This window comes from Oncorhynchus gorbuscha, linkage group LG12 (assembly GCF_021184085.1).
Source record: "Oncorhynchus gorbuscha isolate QuinsamMale2020 ecotype Even-year linkage group LG12, OgorEven_v1.0, whole genome shotgun sequence".
Taxonomy (NCBI): Eukaryota; Metazoa; Chordata; class Actinopteri; order Salmoniformes; family Salmonidae; genus Oncorhynchus; species Oncorhynchus gorbuscha.
In genome coordinates this window covers 68,071,898-68,092,595 of record NC_060184.1, presented here as the reverse complement: position 1 = coordinate 68,092,595, position 20,698 = coordinate 68,071,898, and the positions used below count along the sequence as shown (strand labels likewise).

The 20,698-nt window shown below is 44.2% G+C and overlaps 1 protein-coding gene across 1 annotated transcript in view; it reads right to left on the bottom strand.

The window, feature by feature from the left end:
• Positions 1-1,769: 1,769 nt before the first annotated feature.
• drd3 (dopamine receptor D3) overlaps positions 1,770-20,698 on the bottom strand; it is a 57,714-nt gene continuing 38,785 nt past the window's right edge. The window contains exons 5-8 of the mRNA XM_046290830.1: positions 16,271-16,467; positions 11,303-11,368; positions 9,264-9,651; positions 1,770-2,070 (exon numbers count right to left, since the gene is read on the bottom strand). Coding sequence (XP_046146786.1) covers positions 1,874-2,070; positions 9,264-9,651; positions 11,303-11,368; positions 16,271-16,467 — 848 coding nt within the window. The 3' untranslated portion in view covers positions 1,770-1,873. The remainder of the gene's footprint in view (positions 2,071-9,263; positions 9,652-11,302; positions 11,369-16,270; positions 16,468-20,698) is intronic.

Sequence of the window (20,698 nt, the reverse complement as noted above, 5' to 3'; positions counted from 1 at the left end):
GGCTGTCATCAGGATGTGTCCCAGAAGTTAATTGACAGCATGCCAGGGCGGATTGCAGAGGTCTTGAAAAAGAAGGGTCAACACTGCAAATATTGACTCATTGCATCAACTTCATGTAATTGTCAATAAAAGCCTTTGACACTTATGAAATGCTTGTAATTATACTTCAGTATTCCATAGTAACATGTGACAAAAATATCTAAAGACACTGAGGCAGCAGACTTTGTAAAAATGTATATTTATGTCATTCTCAAAACGTTTGGCCATGACTGTAGATATTCCATAAATAATCTGCAGTTTCCATCTACAATAGTCATTTACAACATTAAAATGTCTACACTGTATTTCTGATCAATTTGATGTTATTTTAATGGATGTTATTTTAACCTATCTACCACAAGACATTTCAGATTTTCATTTTTTACAAATTTCTAAAAACATAATTCCACTTTGCCATTATGGGGTATTGTGTGTACGTCATTGACAAAAAAAATTCTAAATTGAATCCATTTTAAATTCAAGCTGTAACACAACAAAATGTGGAAGAAGTATGTCATAAAATAATTGTTTAATCTGTTGTTGCTAGGGATTTAAATAAAAATTGTATTCTTCCACTTTATTTTTTCTTCCACTTTATTTTGTATTTATTGTCACGGAGCCCCTGTAGTACCTCCGGTTGAATTCCCCTGCAATAGGCAGCAGGGAAAGGACATTCAGTGTCTTTTGATGGCTGTACATTGTGTCATATGGATGTGTGGAACTCTACTTCTCTTCATTTCCTTTGTTGCATTTGTCCTCTTCTCTCTATACAAGTATTTCTCCCACCTCTGAATCACCAGTATTGTATCAGTGATTTGTATGGTTTGAATTTATGTCCCTTCATGTCCTCTGCCCGCTGTGTACAGTATAACACAGGTAGAGCAGGTCCTTGCCCAGCTAACTAGCAGCCAAGTCTGATACGGTACCTGTAGTTCAGCTCAGGTGTGCAGGGCCTGTGTTACTGTCAGAGAGTCCTTGCTCAGGTGTGCAGGGCCTGTGTTACCGTCAGAGAGTCCTTGCTCAGGTGTGCAGGGCCTGTGTTACCGTCAGAGAGTCCTTGCTCAGGTGTGCAGGGCCTGTGTTACCGTCAGAGAGTCCTTGCTCAGGTGTGCAGGGCCTGTGTTACCGTCAGAGAGTCCTTGCTCAGGTGTGCAGGGCCTGTGTTACCGTCAGAGAGTCCTTGCTCAGGTGTGCAGGGCCTGTGTTACCGTCAGAGAGTCCTTGCTCAGGTGTGCAGGGCCTGTGTTACCGTCAGAGAGTCCTTGCTCAGGTGTGCAGGGCCTGTGTTACCGTCAGAGAGTCCTTGCTCAGGTGTGCAGGGCCTGTGTTACCGTCAGAGAGTCCTTGCTCAGGTGTGCAGGGCCTGTGTTACCGTCAGAGAGTCCTTGCTCAGGTGTGCAGGGCCTGTGTTACCGTCAGAGAGTCCTTGCTCAGGTGTGCAGGGCCTGTGTTACCGTCAGAGAGTCCTTGCTCAGGTGTGCTATAGTGTGCTGAGAGGTTCAGTGGAAGAGCATGGTCAGACATGGTCTTTATGGATCTGTCCTCTCAGCTGGAGATGATTTCAATGAAGACGAGTCATTGACCCTAAAGATGGACGGGTCATGGCTCATGTATCCATGGCTCAGGTACTGTATCCATTATCCATGCTCAGGTGTGCACATCAGGTGGGCCGGGCCTAAGGTCCAGTACAGGTCATAAGCCTGATAATATGCAGTCAGACTCAGGCCATGACTCATGCGTCTTATTCATACTCAGGTATGCCGGGCCCAAGGTCCAGTACAGTTTAGGTGCCTGGCCATTAGCCTGACATGGTCATGCTGGACCAACTCTGTTCTCAGCAGCTGAGGATCTTGATGAAGGCGCGTCTGAACTCAATGTTGAAGGTGGTGTAGATGACAGGGTTGAGGGCGCTGTTGACGTAGCCCAGCCAGGTGAAGGCGCTGTAGAGCTCCGGGGGAATACGACACGTCCTGCAGTGGGTGTTCAGGATGTGAGTCACGAAGAACGGCAGCCAGCAGATGAGGAACACTCCTGGAAGATGGAGAGAGAGAGAGAGAGAGAGAGAGAGAGAGAGAGAGAGAGAGAGAGAGAGAGAGAGAGAGAGAGAGAGAGAGAGAGAGAGAGAGAGAGAGAGAGAGAGAGAGAGAGAGAGAGAGAGAGAGATAGATAGATAGATAGATAGATAGATAGATAGATAGATAGATAGATAGATAGATAGATAGATAGATAGATAGATAGATAGATAGATAGATAGATAGATAGATAGATAGATAGATAGGGGAGGGATGAGGAGATATGGATGGGGAAGAGGGAGAGAAAGGGATGGAGAGAGCAAGAGGGATGGAGAAAGAGGGGGAGGGATGAGGAGATACGGATGGGGAAGAGGGAGAGCATGATGGACAGAGAGAGAGAGAGAAAGGGATGGAGAGAGAGGGGGGGGGCAGAACGAGAGATCGAACGAGAAAGCGAGATAAAGAGGAGGGAGTGAAAAAGTAAAAGAGAGGGAGTCAGAATTATGATTTCAAACACTTTCATTTCTCATGAACCTGTACAGTGTGTGGTGTATACATTAGCCTTACGGTCAGCTAACGCATGCTACAGCAGCCACAGAGAGCAAGCCTGGTCTACAGGGTTAATGGGTTTTATGCTCCTATACAAACATCCTCCAGCAAGTTAACACACAGCAACTTCAACACACTGACAGAATTCCATGTAGACCCATACCCCCATAATATATAATAATAATATAATATATGCCATTTAGCAGACGCTTTTATCCAAAGCGACTTACAGTCATGTGTGCATACATTCTACGATAACAACATTAGACCATTAGACCATAACAACATTAGACCATAACAACATTAGACCATTAGACCATAACAGCATTAGACCATTAGATCATAACAACATTAGATCATAACAACATTAGATCATAACAACATTAGACCATTAGACCATAACAACATTAGACCATAACAACATTAGACCATTAGATCATAACAACATTAGACCATAACAACATTAGACCATTAGACCATAACAACATTAGACAATTAGATCATAACAACATTAGATCGTAACAACATTAGATCATAACAGCATTAGACCATTAGATCATAACAGCATTAGACCATTAGACCATAACAACATTAGACCATAACAACATATGACACTTTATGTACAGATCTTTAATGTAGGATGTTCCTTTAGGTAGGATCTTACTTTGACCGGTTTCGTTGAAGGAGTAAAATAACCCTGCAGCAGGAAGATTTGATTTTTAAAATGTCACGCCTTGGTCATTGTATTTTGTGTTTTTTTTTTATATGTTTGGGTAGGCCAGGGTGTGACATGGGTTTATATGTTGTTTTTCGTATTGGGGTTTGTATTAGTTGGGATCGCGGCTGATTAGGGTTGTTGTTAGGCTTGGCTGCCTGAGGCGATTCTCAATCAGAGTCAGGTGCTTATCGTTGTCTCTGATTGGGAACCGTATTTAGGGAGCCATGGTTTCGCTTTGTATTTCGTGGGTGATTGTTCCTGTCTTTGTGTAGTATTCACCAGATAGGCTGTAATAAGTTTCACGTTCCGTTTGTTGTTTTCGTCTTCATAAGTTATTTCATGTACCGCGATTCATTTCATTAAAGTCATGAGTAACCAACACGCTGCATTTCAGTCCGACTCTTTCTTCAACAGACGAACGCCATTACAGAATCACCCACCACTCACGGACTGAGCAGTGTGTAAACTGGCAGGAGCTAAAGGAGGACGTTATGGACGGTAGAGGCATGGATTATACGACGTGGGAAGAAATCGACAGGTGGGCGGCCGACCCAGAGAGAGTGCAGGCGCCCGCCTGGGATTCGCTTCCGCAGTGCGAAGAGGGCTACAGGCGAATGGAGTCAAAAAGGAAAACACGGCGACACAGAGCGAAAACTGAAAGTAACCCCCAAATATTTATTGGGGGAGAGCGCAGAGAGAGAGTGGCTGAATCAGGAGTCAGACCTGAGCCTACTCTCCCTGTTAATTGTGAGGAGCAGCAATATAAGGACTTCTGGTCTTGGGAGATGATATTAGACGGAAAAGGACCCTGGGCTCAGCCTGGAGAATATCGCTGTCCCAAGGAGGAAATAGAAGCAGATAAAGCGGAGAGGTGCTGGTATGAGGAGGCAGCACGGCGACGCGGTTGGAAGCCTGAAAAGCAGCCCAAAAAATTATTGGGGGGAGGCTAGAAGGGAGTATGGTTATGCCAGGTAGTAGACCTGCGCAAACTCCCTGTGCTCACCGTTGGGCTAGAGAGACCGGGCAGGCACCGTGTTATGCTATGGAGCGCACGGTGTTTCCAGTGCGGGTGCAGAGCCAGGTGCGGCACATACCAGCCCTTCCTATTGGCCAGGCTAGAGTGGGCATCGAGCCAGGTAAGCTTGGCCAGGCTCGGTGCTCAAGAGCTCCAGTGCGCATGCAGGGTCCGGTCTATCCAGAGCCACCTTCACACACCAGTCCTCCGGTAGCAGCTCCCCGCACCAGGCTTCCTGTGCGTGTCCTCGATCCAGTACCACCAGTTCCAGCACCACGCACCAGGCCTCCAGTGCGCCTCGCCTGTTCAGCGCAGCCAGCGCTTTTCTCCTCTCCTGCGCTGTCGGAGTCTCCCGCCTGTTTAGCGCAGCCAGAGCCTTTCTCCTCTCCTGCGCTGCCGGAGTCTCCCGTCGGCCCAGCGCCGCAAGTGCTCCCAGTCTGCCCAGCGCCGCCAGTGCTCCCAGTCTGCCCAGCGCCGCCAGTGCTCCCAGTCTGCCCAGCGCCGCCAGTGCTCCCAGTCTGCCCAGCGCCGCCAGTGCTCCCAGTCTGCCCAGCGCCCCCAGTGCTCCCAGTCTGCCCAGCGCCCCCAGTGCTCCCAGTCTGCCCAGCGCCGCCAGTGCTCCCAGTCTGCCCAGCGCCCCCCAGTGCTCCCAGTCTGCCCAGCGCCGCCAGTGCTCCCAGTCTGCCCAGCGCCCCCAGTGCTCCCAGTCTGCCCAGCGCCGCCAGTGCTCCCAGTCTGCCCAGCGCCGCCAGTGCTCCCAGTCTGCCCAGCGCCGCCAGTCTGCCCAGCGCCGCCAGTGCTCCCAGTCTGCCCAGCGCCGCCAGTGCAGCCCAGTGCTCTTCCAGATCTGCCAGACAACCAGTCTCTTCCAGATCTGCCCGACAACCAGTCTCTTCCAGATCTGCCCGACAACCAGTCTCTTCCAGATCTGCCCGACAACCAGTCTCTTCCAGATCTGCCAGACAACCAGTCTCTTCCAGATCTGCCAGACAACCAGTCTCTTCCAGATCTGCCAGACAACCAGAATCTTCCAGATCTGCTTGTCAACCTGATTTACCGGAGCCTACTACCTGCCTGAGCTTCATCTCAGTACTGGTCTTCCTCTCAGTACTGGGCTTCCTCTCAGTACTGGGCTTCTTCTCAGTACTGGGCTTCCTCTCAGTACTGGGCTTCCCCTCAGTCCCGGGCTGCTTCTGTCCCGGGCTGCTTCTGTCCCGGGCTGCCCCTCTGTCCCGGGCTGCCCCTCTGTCCCGAGCTGCCCCTCTGTCCCGAGCTGCCCCTCTGTCCCGAGCTGCCCCTCTGTCCCGAGCTGCGCCCACCCGGACCCTCCCTATGCTTTTGAGGTGCGTCCGGGAGTCCGCACCTTAGGGGGGGGGGGGGTTCTGTCACGCCTTGGTCATTGTATTTTGTGTTTTTGTTATATGTTTGGGTAGGCCAGGGTGTGACATGGGTTTATATGTTGTTTTCGTATTGGGGTTTGTATTAGTTGGGATCGCGGCTGATTAGGGGTGTTGTTAGGCTTGGCTGCCTGAGGCGATTCTCAATCAGAGTCAGGTGCTTATCATTGTCTCTGATTGGGAACTGTATTTAGGGAGCCATGGTTTCGCTTTGTATTCCGTGGGTGATTGTTCCTGTCTTTGTGTAGTATTCACCAGATAGGCTGTAATAAGTTTCACGTTCCGTTTGTTGTTTTCGTCTTTATAAGTTATTTCATGTACCGCGATTCATTTCATTAAAGTCATGAGTAACCAACGCGCTGCATTTCGGTCCGACTCTCTTTCTTCAACAGACGAACGCCCTTACAAAAAGTGATCATTTCTAACGGGAAACTAGTTGTTTAGAGTCCAATTGCATTTCGGATACACTTGTACGTCATAGTGGAGAGACCAATATCGCTCTTGTGTCATTAAAGATGCGTTATAAAGGTTTCGTATCATTTCTGCCAGTAGTTTTGAAAGTTTTGTAAACAATGTCATATGATATATTGTATTAAAGCCCTGCAAAAAAATGATACAATGCCTTCAGAAAGTGTTCTTACCTCTCGACTTCTTCCATATTTTGTTGTGTTACAGCCTGAATTCAAAACGGATAAAAAGTAAATACATCTCACCCATCTATACACAATACCCCATAGCAGCAAAGTGAAAACTTGTTTTTTACATTTTTGCTAATTTATGAAGATGAAATAGAGAAATATCTAATTTACATAAGTATTCACACCCCTGAGTCAATACATGTTAGAATCACCTTTAGCAGTGATTCAGCGCTGTGAGTCTTTCTGGGTAAGTCTCTAAGAGCTTTGCACACCTGGATTGTACAATATTTGTACACTATTATTCCTTAAAAAAGTATTTAAGCTCTGTCAAGTTAGTTGTTAATCATTGCTAGACAGCCATTTTTAAATATTGCCATAGATCTTCAAGCCAATTTAAGTCAAAACTGTAACTAGACCACTCAGGAACATTCAATGTAGATTTGGCCTTGTGTTTCAGGTTATTGTCCTGCTGAAAGGTGAATTCATATCCCAGTGTCTGTTGGAAAACAGACTGAACTAGGTTTCCTTTAGGCTCTATTCTGTTTCTTTGTATCATAAAAAACTGCCTAGTCCTTGCCGATGACAAGCACATCTATAACATGATGCAGCCACAACCGTGCGTGAAAATATGAAGAGTGGTACTCAGTGACGTGCTGTATTGGATTTGGCCCAAACATAACTCTTTGTATTAAGGACATACATTAGCCACATTGTTTGCATTATTACTTTAGTGCCTTATTGCAAACCGATCGCAGGTTTTGGAATCTTTTTCTTCTTTACAAGCTTCCTTCTTTTCACTTTGTCATTTTGGTTGGTATATTGTGAAGTAAATACAATGTTGTTGATCCATCCTCAGTTTTCTCCTATCACAGCCATTAGACTCTGTAACTGTTTTAAAGTCACCATTGGCCTTGTGGTGAAATCCTTGAGCGTTTTCCTTCCTCTCTGGCAACTGAGTTAGGAAGGACAACTGTATCTTTGTAGTGATTGGGTGTATTGATACACCATCCAAATGAATAACTTCAACTTTAACTTCAGGAGGTTGGTGGTACCTTAATTGGGGAGGACAGGCTCGTGGTAATGACTGGAGCAGAATAGGTGGAAAGGTATTAAATACATTAAACACATGGAAACCATGTGTTTGATGCCATTTCATTTGCTCCTTTCCAGTCATTCTTATGATCCCTCCTGCCCTCAGCAGCCTCCACTGACTTCAACATGCTCATTGGATATTCAATGTCTGTGTTTGAAATTCACTGCTCGAAAGAGGGACCTAACAGATAATTATACGTGTGGGGTATAGTGATGAGGTAAACACCATTATTGCACACAGAGCAATTTATTATGTTCCTTGTTAAGCCCATTTCTACTCCTGATATTGTTTAGGTTTGCCATATCAAAGGGGTTGAATACTTATTGACTCAAGACATTTCAGCTTTTCATTTTGAATGAATTTGTAAAAATGTCTAAAAACATAATTCCACTTTGACATGATGTAGCCCAGTGACACAAAGTCTCAATTTAATAAATGTAAGACAACAACATGTGGAAAAAGTCAAGAGGTGTGAATACTTTCTGAAGGCACTGTATGTTATGAATTCCAATTCAACAATATCTTACGGATTTGTAAGTGCTTAACATTCCCTTCAATCTCTTTAAGCTTTTATAAAACAGTGGTTGTTGTTACTGTGCATTTGAATGTCGCAGTAGTAGGACCTACAGTAGGACCTAGTAGTAGGAAATGTATTCTTTCTGGTGCTTTAGTGTTAAGCAAGTGATTGAGAAAGAGAACTGCAGGGTTTCAGTGAATTTATGTAAATCACGGGCTCATTTGACGACGCAGAAAAATTCTCACCGACAACAGAGTGATCAAATTAAGATACCGCGGGCTAGGTGTCGATTTGGAATTCAGAAAGTGGCTCCCCCACAGTTCAAAGTCGTCCAAGTCATGTGACATGGCTGACCGATCCAATTCTCTCTAGGCCAGAGAAGCCAGGGAGTGTGTCAGGCTGAGGACATCTGCTCTCTCTGTGTGTGTGTGTTTGTGTGGTATGTGTGCGTACGTGACTCTTCTGTCTAATTAAGCAGACACCTCTGATTAGCTTCAGTCTCACTCAGTAGGGCATGGACTCGCCAACATGCCAGCTCTCACAATGAACAGCCTGGACCAATGGAGGCTAACAACATCCGCTAATCATTACAGTGTGTATGTTTGTGTGTGTGTGCGGTGCAGGCGTGTGTGCAGGTGTGTATACATGTGTCTGTGCGTGTGCGCTTGCATGTGTGTGAAAGAAAAATAGAATGGTAAGGTGCTACTGCAGGTGTTTCTTTAGATCCACCCGTCTAATTTACATATCTATCTTTAGATCCATCCACCCAATTTACATATCTATATTTAGATCCACCCGTCCAATTTACATATCTATCTTTAGATCCACCCATCCAATTTACATTTCAGCTTTACCATGGTCTGTTCTGATTTAATAAAGTCTCACTAGAACTGAAGACAAACTAGTGCTTGGCACCCAGCAGTGAAGGTAATGAATTGTAACTGATATCCTACATAGGCAATACAATGGTATTGTATGGCTCTGGAGACATTGTTCTATTATTCTGCAGAGTAAAATGGTGTTATAATGGCGGGAATAGATCTGGGAGGGAGAGTGATTCTGACCTCTGACCCCCATGTCCATAGCCCCAGTATTCTACAACAGTACTCACAGTCTATCATCCCAAGCTTCTGATTGACCCATTTGACTACTTTGTCTCTCCTCTCCTTTCCACTCTTCCCCATGTGGTCCATGTGTTCTCAATCAAATCACGTGGTAGAGTTCATAGAGATGAATGAATAATATATCTGGTGATAGTCCTAATAGAGAGAGTACTACATCTTACCAAGAACAATGGCCAGCATCTGCGTAGCCTTCTTCTCCCTGTTCTGCATGCTCCTGATTCCATATTGTTGTTGTTGTTGGCCGGCCAGGGACTGGGAGCAGGGGGTGGGGCGGAGGGCCGTGTGAATGCGTCCATTGGACAACTCCTTGACCTCACAGCTCCTTCTCACGGGTCTACGCGCTCTCTCTTTGGCCAACTCCTCCTCTTCTTCGGCACGGTCCTGTTCGTGCTCAGTGCGGCCGCAGGAGGCGTGGCTGATGCTGCAGTAGTTCTGGATGTCCACTGGGGGCAGCAGAGTGTTCTCCACGGGGGCCGTCCGGGTACGCTTACGCCTCAGGCACCCCGACAGGAGGTGAGTTTTAGGGGGCACTGCCGGCTCCACACTCTCCTGGAAGGAACACACAGTTAGTCATATCTGAAGGTGCTGACCAATGACCCTACTGTTGATCTGGTCCAAAAACAAGCCCTTGTCTGATTCCAGAGGGAGAGGATGGGGGTATGCAGATTAAGGTCTGCAACACTGTTTGCTTTCATATTTCCCCTCTAATCAGGGACTTTTTCAGACCTGGGACACCAGGTGACAGGATTCCCTGACATTTACTCCTGATTCTGGACGTGTCCCTGATCTCCACCTGGTACTTTCAGAGACCCAGGCCCTTCCTAGTTCACTGCTCCTTCCTGTTTCTCATGTTTCCACCTGTCAGTCTGAACACACGTCTAACAGCCGAGCCTCGCAGCCCTGTTCTCAGTAGGAAATTAAAGCTTGTCATTTTCTCCATCTTTGAAGTAATTTGTTGATTATGCGCGAGCTGGTGTGACAAATAAAGCGCAAAACTTTAAGATTGGGATCGGAGTTTAGAGGCAGTAGGCGAGGAGAGGAGCTTCATAATTCAGATTTTCAGCTTCCTCACAGCCCTGGGGCTAAGACAAAGTAATCACACACACACACACACACACACACACACACACACACACACACACACACACACACACACACACACACACACACACACACACACACACACACACACACACACACACACACACACACACACACACACACACACACACACACACACACACACACACACACACACACACACACACACACACACACACACACACAGTGCTAAAAAGAGAACAGACACTCACAGCCAAGAATATCTGAATATGCCACCTGATTCATTGAAAGTCTGTGAGTTATTTAGATTCTGTTTAAACCAACAACAGTGCAGCTTGAATACCCATCCAAAAACTCAGGTTGTCTATCTATCTGCCTCGAAGCTGTCTATCTCACATACACTCTTAGTATTAGTGGTGACTCAAGAAACCCTGGAGATCCTCAAGGAACCCCTGCAGTTCCTAAAGGAACCATTGCTAGTTGCTAGTGAATTGTTCATATTTGCACCTTTGGTTGGTCAAAAGGCCAATTTAAATAATCAGAATTGGGCTGCCTGTGTAAACATACCCTCAGTTCTTCAAGAGTCTATTCAAATCCCAAAGTTGGAATAGTTAACACTTTATTACTATATATAATCAGCAATGTTAATATTATTAATATTATATTAGAATACGTAATATGCATAAATATTCAAGGAGAATATGTTCAAACTTAACATGATAAACAGGAATGAGATTTACTCTAACGTTTGGCCAACAATAACTATTTGAAAGCCATTCCTTCTGATAGGCTGCCACCTCTACAATATATTAATAAAAAGGTAAAAAATGGAACCCCTCCCATCACAAAAAGGTTCCAGTTTCAACCTTTACACAGGGATTCCTCTTTTCCGAGAGGTTCCTCGAGGAACCTTTTTGAACTGGAAAGGTTCCCCGTGTGGCAATTTTTAGAACCCCAAAAGGTTCTCCCAGGCTCCTTTACTTCTAAAAGTGTACTTTACCCTCTCATACTTTCCAACATAAACAAACACCTACATGCAGATCGCATAAAGACATACACGCATGGACTCAGATATACACACACACACGCACTCAGACACACACATATATACACACACACATATACACACAACTCTTACCACTTTGATCCTGATGGGAGACAGGTCTCTCTTCTCCTTGGGGGTTTCCTCCTGCAGACACGTCTCCTGGGAGAGGGGAATGAAGGGAGAGAGAAAGGGATGAATGGAGCGAGAGAGAGATGGAGAGAGGGATACACATGATGACTGACTCATCTTGCAACATGTAAGGGACAGTTTGAAATTTACCCTCATAGAATTAACTCAAAATAATGTTTACGACCACAAATAATAATCCTAGCGAGCCTGTGTTTATAGTCGTGGATATCGACTTTGCCACTTCAGCATGCTTTTGTGTCATAGTCGATGCCACAAATGGATACGGGCCAGGAGGTTGAGGGTTCGCCCACCACTAAGGATGAGTTCAATCTCCCTGCCTGTTTCATTAGTCCTACACTATGATCAGAGCCAGACAATGATCAGCTATGGGGATATCAGATTATCACAATTATGATGCCATATTTAGAATAATATAAACAACTAATTATCCACCAACAGGTTTCTGTGCCAATGCACCACACAAAGCATACCGACTTCAGGTTCTTCAAAATCATGGTATGCGTTTTCAATGCAATGATAGACTACGTCAATCTCGACAAACAGAAAATACATCCCTCCCTGCCTTGTAGGCCTACCCAGTAACCGAGGTCTGTTTCCATTTATCAAATGGCCGTTGCACAGTTTGGATTGATTTTATTTGTCAGTTACAAAATATATACATACTGTATATATACAGTGCATTGGGAAAGTATTCAGACCCCTTGACTGAGCGCTCTGGAGCAGGTTTTCATCAAGGATCTCTCTGTACTTTGCTCTGTTCCTCTTTCAATCAATCCTGACTATTCTCCCAGTCCCTGCCACTGAAAAACATCCCCACAGCATAATGCTGCCATCACCATGCTTCACCGTAGGGATGGTGCCGGGTTTCCTCCAGACGTGACATTTGGCATTTAGGCCAAAGAGTTCAATCTTGGTTTCATCAGACTAGAGAATCTTGTTTCTCGTGGTCTGAGAGTCCTTTATGTGCCTTTTGGCAAACTACAAACGGGCTGTCATGTGCCTTTAACTGAGGAGTGGCTTCCGGCTGGCTACTCTACCATAAAGGCCTGATTGGTGAAGTGCTGCAGAGATGGTTGTCCTTCTGGAAGGTTCTCCCATCTCCACAGAGGAACTCTGGAGCTCTGTCAGAGTGTCCATCGGGTTCTTGGTCACCCCCCTGACCGAGGCCCTTCTCCCCTGATTGCCCCGTTTTGACCGGTCGGCCAGCTTTAGGAAGAGTCTTGGTGGTTCCAAACTTCTTCCATTTAAGAATGATGGAGGCCACTGCCTTCTTCAGGACCTTCAATGCTGCAGAAATGTTTTGGTACCCTTCCCCAGATCTGTGCCTCGACACAATCCTGTCTCGGAGCTCTACGGACAATTCCTTCAACCTCATGGCTTGGTTTTTGCTCTGACATGCGCTGTCAACTGTGGGACAAAAGGCGTGTGCCTTTCCAAAATCATGTCCAATCAATTGAATTTAACACTGGTGGACACCAATCAAGTTGTAGAAACATCTCAAGGATGATCCATGGAAACAGGATGCACCTGAGCTCAATTTTGAGTCTCGTAGCAAAGGGTCTGAATACTTATGTAAATAAGGTATTTTCACTGCAGCCTAGAGTAGAATTTTGTACTCACTTAAAAACAATATCGCAATTATTAATTGCATTGTGGTATTGTAGGCTAGTTTTGTTAGGAGAACTGCATTGTCCCTAAACAAGATCAATAGGGGAGCTTTTTCAGCTGTGTGTCTCATGTCTTCACTGTTCTTTCATGCGCAATGATGCAACTGGCCTCTCCGCTGCCTATCAGCTATTCCTATTTGTTCTTGTGGATTCATATTGAAATGGATGCAGCTTTGAATGCTTTTACCTATGGTATGATTGCTAGTTAGCCTATTGCAGATCTGGACAAATGAGCCACCAACTCCCATTGTCAATATGAATGGTGAATAGAGGGCAGGATAGACAGACTGCTAGACCATATTGACCTGTGGTATAGTAAAAATTATCACACAGAAAAGCGTAGTGCATAAAGGAAGTACCAAAACACCTTGATATAGTGGAGGTGCATGCAAGCAGATGAGGAAACTTGGCTATATGGATAAATTATATAGTAAACCTGCAAAAGAGCGAATGTTAACTTCTTTGGGATAGGGGGCAGCATTTTCACTTCTGGATGATTAGCGTGCCCAGAGTGAACTGCCTCCTACTCTGTCTTAGATGCTAATATATACATATTATTATTTGTATTGGATAGGAAACAATCTGAAGTGTCTAAAACGGCTTGAATAATGTCTGTGAGTACAACAGAACTCAAACAGGAAGTGGGAAATCTGAGGTTAGTAGTTTTTTAACTCACCCGTCTTGAAAACATAGTGGAATATTGGTTATGTTGCACTTCCTAAGGCTTCCACTAGATGTCAACCGTATTTAGAACTTTGTTTTAGGCTTCTCATGTGATGTCGGACTGGATGGGAGCTCTTTGAGTCAGTGTTCTGCCTACAGCCTCGTTCTCAGTTACGCGCTTTCACTTGAGAGGTAGCTGTCGTTCCATTGCTTTTCAACAGACAATGGAATTCTCCGGTTGGAACATTATTGAACTTTTATGATAAAAACATCCTAAAGATTGATTCTATGCTTAGTTTGACAAGTTTCTTTGACCTGTAATATAACTTTTTGAACGTTTCGTCCGAATGGACCAGATCGCGCATTTGGACCGAATGGACCAGATCGCGCAGATTTTTCTCTGGCTGGTTTGGGCTCTGAGCGCCGTTCTCAGATTATGCTTTTTCCGCAAAGTTTTTTTAGAATCTGACACAGCGGACGCATTAAGGAGAAGTGTATCTATATTTCCATGTCTAAAAATTGTATTTTCATTGACATTTATAAATATTTATGTGAATTCATGTGGCTCTCTGCAATATCACTGCATGTTTTGGAACTACTGAACGTAACACGCCAATGTAAAATAAGATTTTTGGATATAAATATGAACATTACCGAACAAAACATACATGTATTGTGTAACATGAAGTCCCATGAGTGTCATCTGATGAAGATCATCAAAGGTTAGTAATTAATTTTTATCTCTATTTGTGCTTTTTGTGACTCCTCTTTTGTGACTCCTTGAAAAATGGCTGAGTTTTTCTGTGGGTTGGTGATGACCTAACATAATCGTTTGTGGAGCTTTCGCTGTAAAGCATTTTTTAAATCAGACACTTTGGCTGGATTAACGATAATTTTATCTTTAAAATGGTGCCTAATACTTGTATGTTTGAGAAATTTGATTTATGAGATTTCTTTTGATTTGTATTTGGCGCCCTGCAATTTCATTGGCTGTTGAACCCCAGTCCTAGACAGGTTAACAAGGGGAAAAAATTCACTGCCATCCTCTTTGCCCAATGAAACAATACACAACCCTCACCAAAGCAAAACAAAAGTTAGACAACCCTACCCTATTTTGGACCCCTAACCCCCCCCCACCCCAGTAAATTTCAAACTGTCCCTAAACACACAGGAGGCAAGACGGAGGGAGGGAGAGAAGGAGGGAGAGAGGATTGGCAGAGAGGAAATATCACACCTGACTCATCCTTCAAAAGGTAAACAAATCTATCTTAGCACCCATTCCCACATCCATCCATCTGTCAATATAGTAGCTGTTAACTAAACCACGTAGCACAGGGCCCTCGAACACCTTAAACCAGATTCCTCAAGTTCTTAACGTCTTTGCCTGCTGTGTTGCAGATAATCTTGCTCTAATCTCTGATTGACTCTATTGAAATTGGATGGGGAGAAAAAAATTGCATTCCATTTATATCAAAATAAAAATAAATCAGGGCAGCATTGAAAGCTTTTCCATATCACATTTTTCTCCAGGTAGCTGGAACTAAATCCTGTTCCAACATTCCCAAACAGCACCGTTAGTTTCCTCATCCCAGATGTCTCCTAGGACGTGATTTGATAACACAAACAACCCATAATGGATATGATCAAACCTGGGCTCAATGACTGGAAATGATCCTGCAACCCGCCGCTCAAATGAGGGGTCTGATCTTATAACCAGTCCCAATGTCACTGATTCAATTCTCTTTATTTGACTTCCCCTCCAGATGGTGTTGCTTGGTATTTACTAAGACATTATGTGGTAACAATTGGCACCCTTTGGAACTAAATACAACATAATGGCTCCTATTTTAATGAATCCCAATTAAACAAAACAGTAATTAGTTTATAATTACCATGTAATTACCATTTATTTGACATTGTGATTTCTAAGCCGGTAAAGAGCAGACTGTAACATAAACTATCCTTCCACCTGCTACCGTCACATTATGGGCATGACCTTACAGTCACCTCTAGTGTGATGGAAATGACCCTGAAACCTGCCTGAACGTGAATGTAATGATCAAAGGAACTCCAACAAGCCCACGGATCCTCAGATGACCACATGATCGTATAACATGAACTGACAAATGAGTAGAACTGAGCCTGTTCGCCCAGCTCTCACATCACAGATACGCTCCTTTCTACACATCATATGGAGCTGGCCACCGAGAGAGCAGCACGGACCTCAGCACAACTCCATGGAGTGGTTATATCATCATCCCTCCTCCTGCAACCACGACAAGCCTAATAGCTGGATGACCTCCTCTCTATATCAGATCTCTCCAAGATATCTGCATGATGGTGGTAAACATTTCCTTATGGTTGTGTCACATGACAGATGTCAGTTGTGACATTGGCTATTCATGAGTGAAATGTTGATGTGAGCGTGTAGTGCTTTATCATTTATCCATGCGAGTCCCATTGAGATTGCAATCTCTTCGGTTAGGAAATCCTTACACCTATGTGCAGATGTATGAGGGTATGCACTCACTTCAATGTACATTTGCACTATCACTGTGGGACCATTTGGATGTGTTCTCACCACTGAGGGCAGGGCCGAGCCTGGCTGGACCTTTCCACTTCTGGCCTGGCGGAAGGCGATCCTCTTCCTCCTTTTCCGTAGGAAGACATAGATGCGGACGTACACCAGCAGGGTGACAGTGAAGGGCAGGTAGAAGGACACCACCGACGAGTAGATAACAAAGTCAGGGTTGGAGATGGAGCACACCGTCGGGTCGCCTGAGGAAGAAGAAAACAACCGTTCGGAGAACACAACCATGGTCTAATTACCAAACACTTACAGTACGCCCTTGATCCTGATCTGAGCTGAACATCTAGTCCAGTGGTTCCCAAGCTGTGGGTTGGGACCCAAGCTGCAAGGTTTCGGATCCCTCCGGAACATTCATTACTTCCCACTGATTAGTACTCGTCCCGTCCCGTGTGTTAATCATTGTGCGTGTGTGTTATTTATTCGAGGTACTCCTCACTCTTTTGTTTTGGGCTTCTACCCTGTGTTTTGTTACGTGTTTGTTTGGTCTTCGTCCCCGTGCCGTAATTTGAGTTTAATAAAAACACGATTACGCATTCTTGCGCCTGTCTCCCGAATCTCTTCATACCAGCGTGACATAATAATGGACCATTGAGGAAGACAGCGGGAATGGTCCATCCGATATTGTTACAATGTCCATTGGTGCGTGTGAGTACCTGTGCTGTTTGTTTTGGCTTCCGTGCCATTGTGGATTGTGCAGATGATTACGGGCCTCGTCCCGTGTGTTAATCATTGTGCGCGTGTGTTATTTATTCGAGGTACTCCTCACTCTTTTGTTTTGGGTTTCTACCCTGTGTTTTGTTACGTGTTTGTTTGGTCGTCGTTGTAACTCTCGTCGTTGCATGAAGAAGGAGTGGACCAAAGCACAGCATGGAACGTGGTCATGATAATTTATTTAAACTGAACACTGAGACAAAATAACAAAATGGAACAAAACAAAACAGTTCTGTCTGGTGCAGAAACAAAACAGAAAACAACTACCCACAAAACATATGTGGGAAAAAGCTACCAAAGTATGGTTCCCAATCAGAGACAACGATGGACAGCTGTCCCTGATTGAGAACCATACCCGGCCAAAACAAAGAAATACAAAAACATGGAAAAAAGAACATAGAATGCCCACCCAAATCACACCCTGACCAAACCAAAATAGAGACATAAAAAGCTCTAAGGTCAGGGCATGACATTCGTTCCCATGCCTTTATACGGCACGCTGTAATTTTGCTACAATAACTAACCCTATGACCCATTCCTGCGTCTGTCTCCCGAATAATTTATACCAGTGTTACAGGGATGGATTTACGCTTTCAGTGTAAACTTAAACAACTCAAACCAAATAGACAATATTTAGAAAAGATAATGGACCTACAGTACCAATCAAAAGTTTAGAACACTTACTCATTCAAGGGTTTTCCTTTATTTTTGCTATTTTCTACATTATAGAACAATAGTGAAGACATCAAAACTATAAAATAACACATATGGAATAATGTAGTAAATGATGCTAGTAAATGATGCTCAACCTGTCTTCATCATAAGGGAGGTTTCTGAGTCAAAGGTGAACAAGGTGATTAGCGCACTAAAGACCTCTAAAGCCAAAGATGTGTTTGGGCTGGACTCTACCTTTCTTAAAAACTACAAAGAGTCACTCATTGACCCCATTACTAAGGTCACCAACACATCTATTGGTCTCGGGGTGTTTCCAAGGGTATGGAAGTCAGCCATAATAACGGCCATCTTTAAATCAGGCGACCCTGTTGACGTGAGTAACTACAGGCCCATTAGTATACTACCTGTCAAAGGTTGTTGAAAAGTGTGTAGCAGAACAACTGATTGCCCACCTCAACAACAGCCCCTTCACATTACACTCCATGCAGTTTGGCTTCAGAGCGAAACACTCCCCAGAAACTGCCAACTGCTTTCTTCTGGAAAATGTGAAGTCCAAGATGGACAAAGGGGGCGTTGTTGGGGCTGTGTTTCTGGACCTAAGGAAGGCTTTTGATACTGTTAACCATGAGATTCTCATCACAAAATTGTCCAAGTTCAACTTTTCCCCTGATTCCTTGAGATGGATGAAATCATACCTTGAAGGCAGAACTCAGTGTGTCAGAGTGAGCAATGAGCTGTCGCCCACTCTTAGTTATGATGTGGGCGTGCCCCAAGGGTCAATACTGGGGCCCCTCCTGTTCAGCCTGTACATTAATGATCTGCCTTCTGTCTGTACTGGGTCTGAAGTTCAAATGTATGCAGATGATACAGTGATATATCTGCATGGAAAGAGCAAACAACAAGCTGCACAAGAACTCACTACTTTAATGGTCCAGGTTAGAAAGTGGCTCAGTGACTCGTGTTTGCATCTCAATGTGAAAAAAACTGTTTGCATGTTCTTCACAAAGAGGGCAACAGATGCTACTGAGTCAGATGTATATGTGTCAGGGGAGAAGCTCCAGGTGGTATCTAATTTTAAGTACCTTGGCATCATACTTGATTCCAACATCTCTTTTAAAAAGCATGTGCAAAAGGTCATTCAAATAACCAAATTCAACCTAGCTAATTTCCGATTTATACGAAATTGTTTGACTACAGAGGTAGCAAAACTGTACTTCAAATCTATGATACTGCTTGACTAGTTGGGCCCAAGCTTGCTGTAGAACATTAAGACCTATTCAGTCTGTCTACAAACAGGCTCTCAAAGTGCTTGATAGGAAGCCCAATAGCCATCATCACTGTTACATCCTCAGAAAGCATGAATGAGCTCCTGAGTTGGGAAAATCTTGTGCAATACACCGATGTCTTGTATTCAAGATCCTAAATGGCCTGGCTCCCCCTCCACTCAGTATTTTTGTTAAACAGAAAACCCAAACATATGGCAGCAGATCCACAAGGTCTGCCATGAGAGGTGACTGTATAGTTCCCTTAAAGAAAAGCACATTGTCTTGCTGTTTTTGTCTTGCTGTCTTTTTGTTCTATGTTGCTCTGTCTGTATGCTACGTCTTGCTTGTCCTATGTTGCTCTGTCTGTATGCTATGTCTTGCTTGTCCTATGTTGCTATTGTCTATATTGTAATTGTTTTTAATAACCTGCCCAGGGACTATGGTTGAAAATTAGCCGGCTGGCTAATCCCTGTAAAAATAAAATAAACTCAAACTCAAAGAACCATTAAACAGATCAAAATATATTTTATAATTGAGATTCTTCAAAGTAGCCACCCTTTTCCTTGATGACAACTTTGCACACTATTGGCATTCTCTCAACCAGCTTCACCTGGAATGCTTTTCCAACAGTCTTGAAGGAGTTCCCACATATGATGGGCACTTGTTGGCTGTTTTTCCTTCACTCTGCGGCCCAGATCATCACAATTGGGTTGAGGACAGGTGATTGTAGAGCCCAGGTCATCTGATGCAGCACTCCATTACTCTCCATATTGGTCAAATAGCCCTTACACAGCCTGGAGGTGTGTTGGGTCATTGTCCAGTTGAAAAACAAATGATAGTCCCAATAAACGCCAACCAGATGGGATGGTGTATTGCTGCGGAATGCTGTGGTAGCCATGCTGGTTGTGTGCCTTGAATTCTAAATAAATCACTGACATTGCCACCAGCAAATCATCCCCACACCATCATACCTCCTCCTCCAAGCTTCACGGTGCGAACCACACATGCGGAGATCATCCGTTCACCTAATCTGCGTCTCACAAAGACACAGCTGTTGGCAAATTTAGACTCATCAGAACGAAGGACAGATTTCCAGTGGTCTAAAGTCCATTGCTCATGTTTCTTGGCACAAGCAAGTCTCTTCTTATTATTGGTGTCCTTTAGTAGTTTCTTTGCAGCAATTCGACCATGAAGGCCTGATTCATGCAGTCTCCTCTGAACAGGTGATGTTGAGATGTGTCTGTTACTTGAACTCTGTGAAGCATTTATTTGGGCTGCAATCTGAGGTGCAGTTAACTAATGAATTTATCCTTTGCAGCAGAGGTAACTCTAGGTCTTCCATTCCTGTGGCGATCCTCATGAGATCCTCATGTTAGACAGTTTCCTCATGGCGCCTGATGGTTTTTGCTACTGCACTTGAAGAAACTTTCAAAGTTCTTGACACACAATTGACTGTCCTTCTTGTCTTCAAGTAATGATGTATTGTCGTTTCTCTTTGCTTATTTTTGCTGTTTTTACCATAATATGGACTTGATCCTTTACCAAATAGGGCTATCTTCTGTATACCACCCCTACCTTATCACAACACAACTGATTGGCTCAAACGCATTTAAGAAGGAAGGAAATTCCACAAATGAACTTTTAATAAGGCACACCTGTTAAATTAAATGCATTCCTCATGAAAATGATTGAGAGAATGCCAATAGTGTGCAAAGCTGTCATCAAGGCAAAGAGTGGCTACTTTGAAGAATCTCAAATATAAAATACA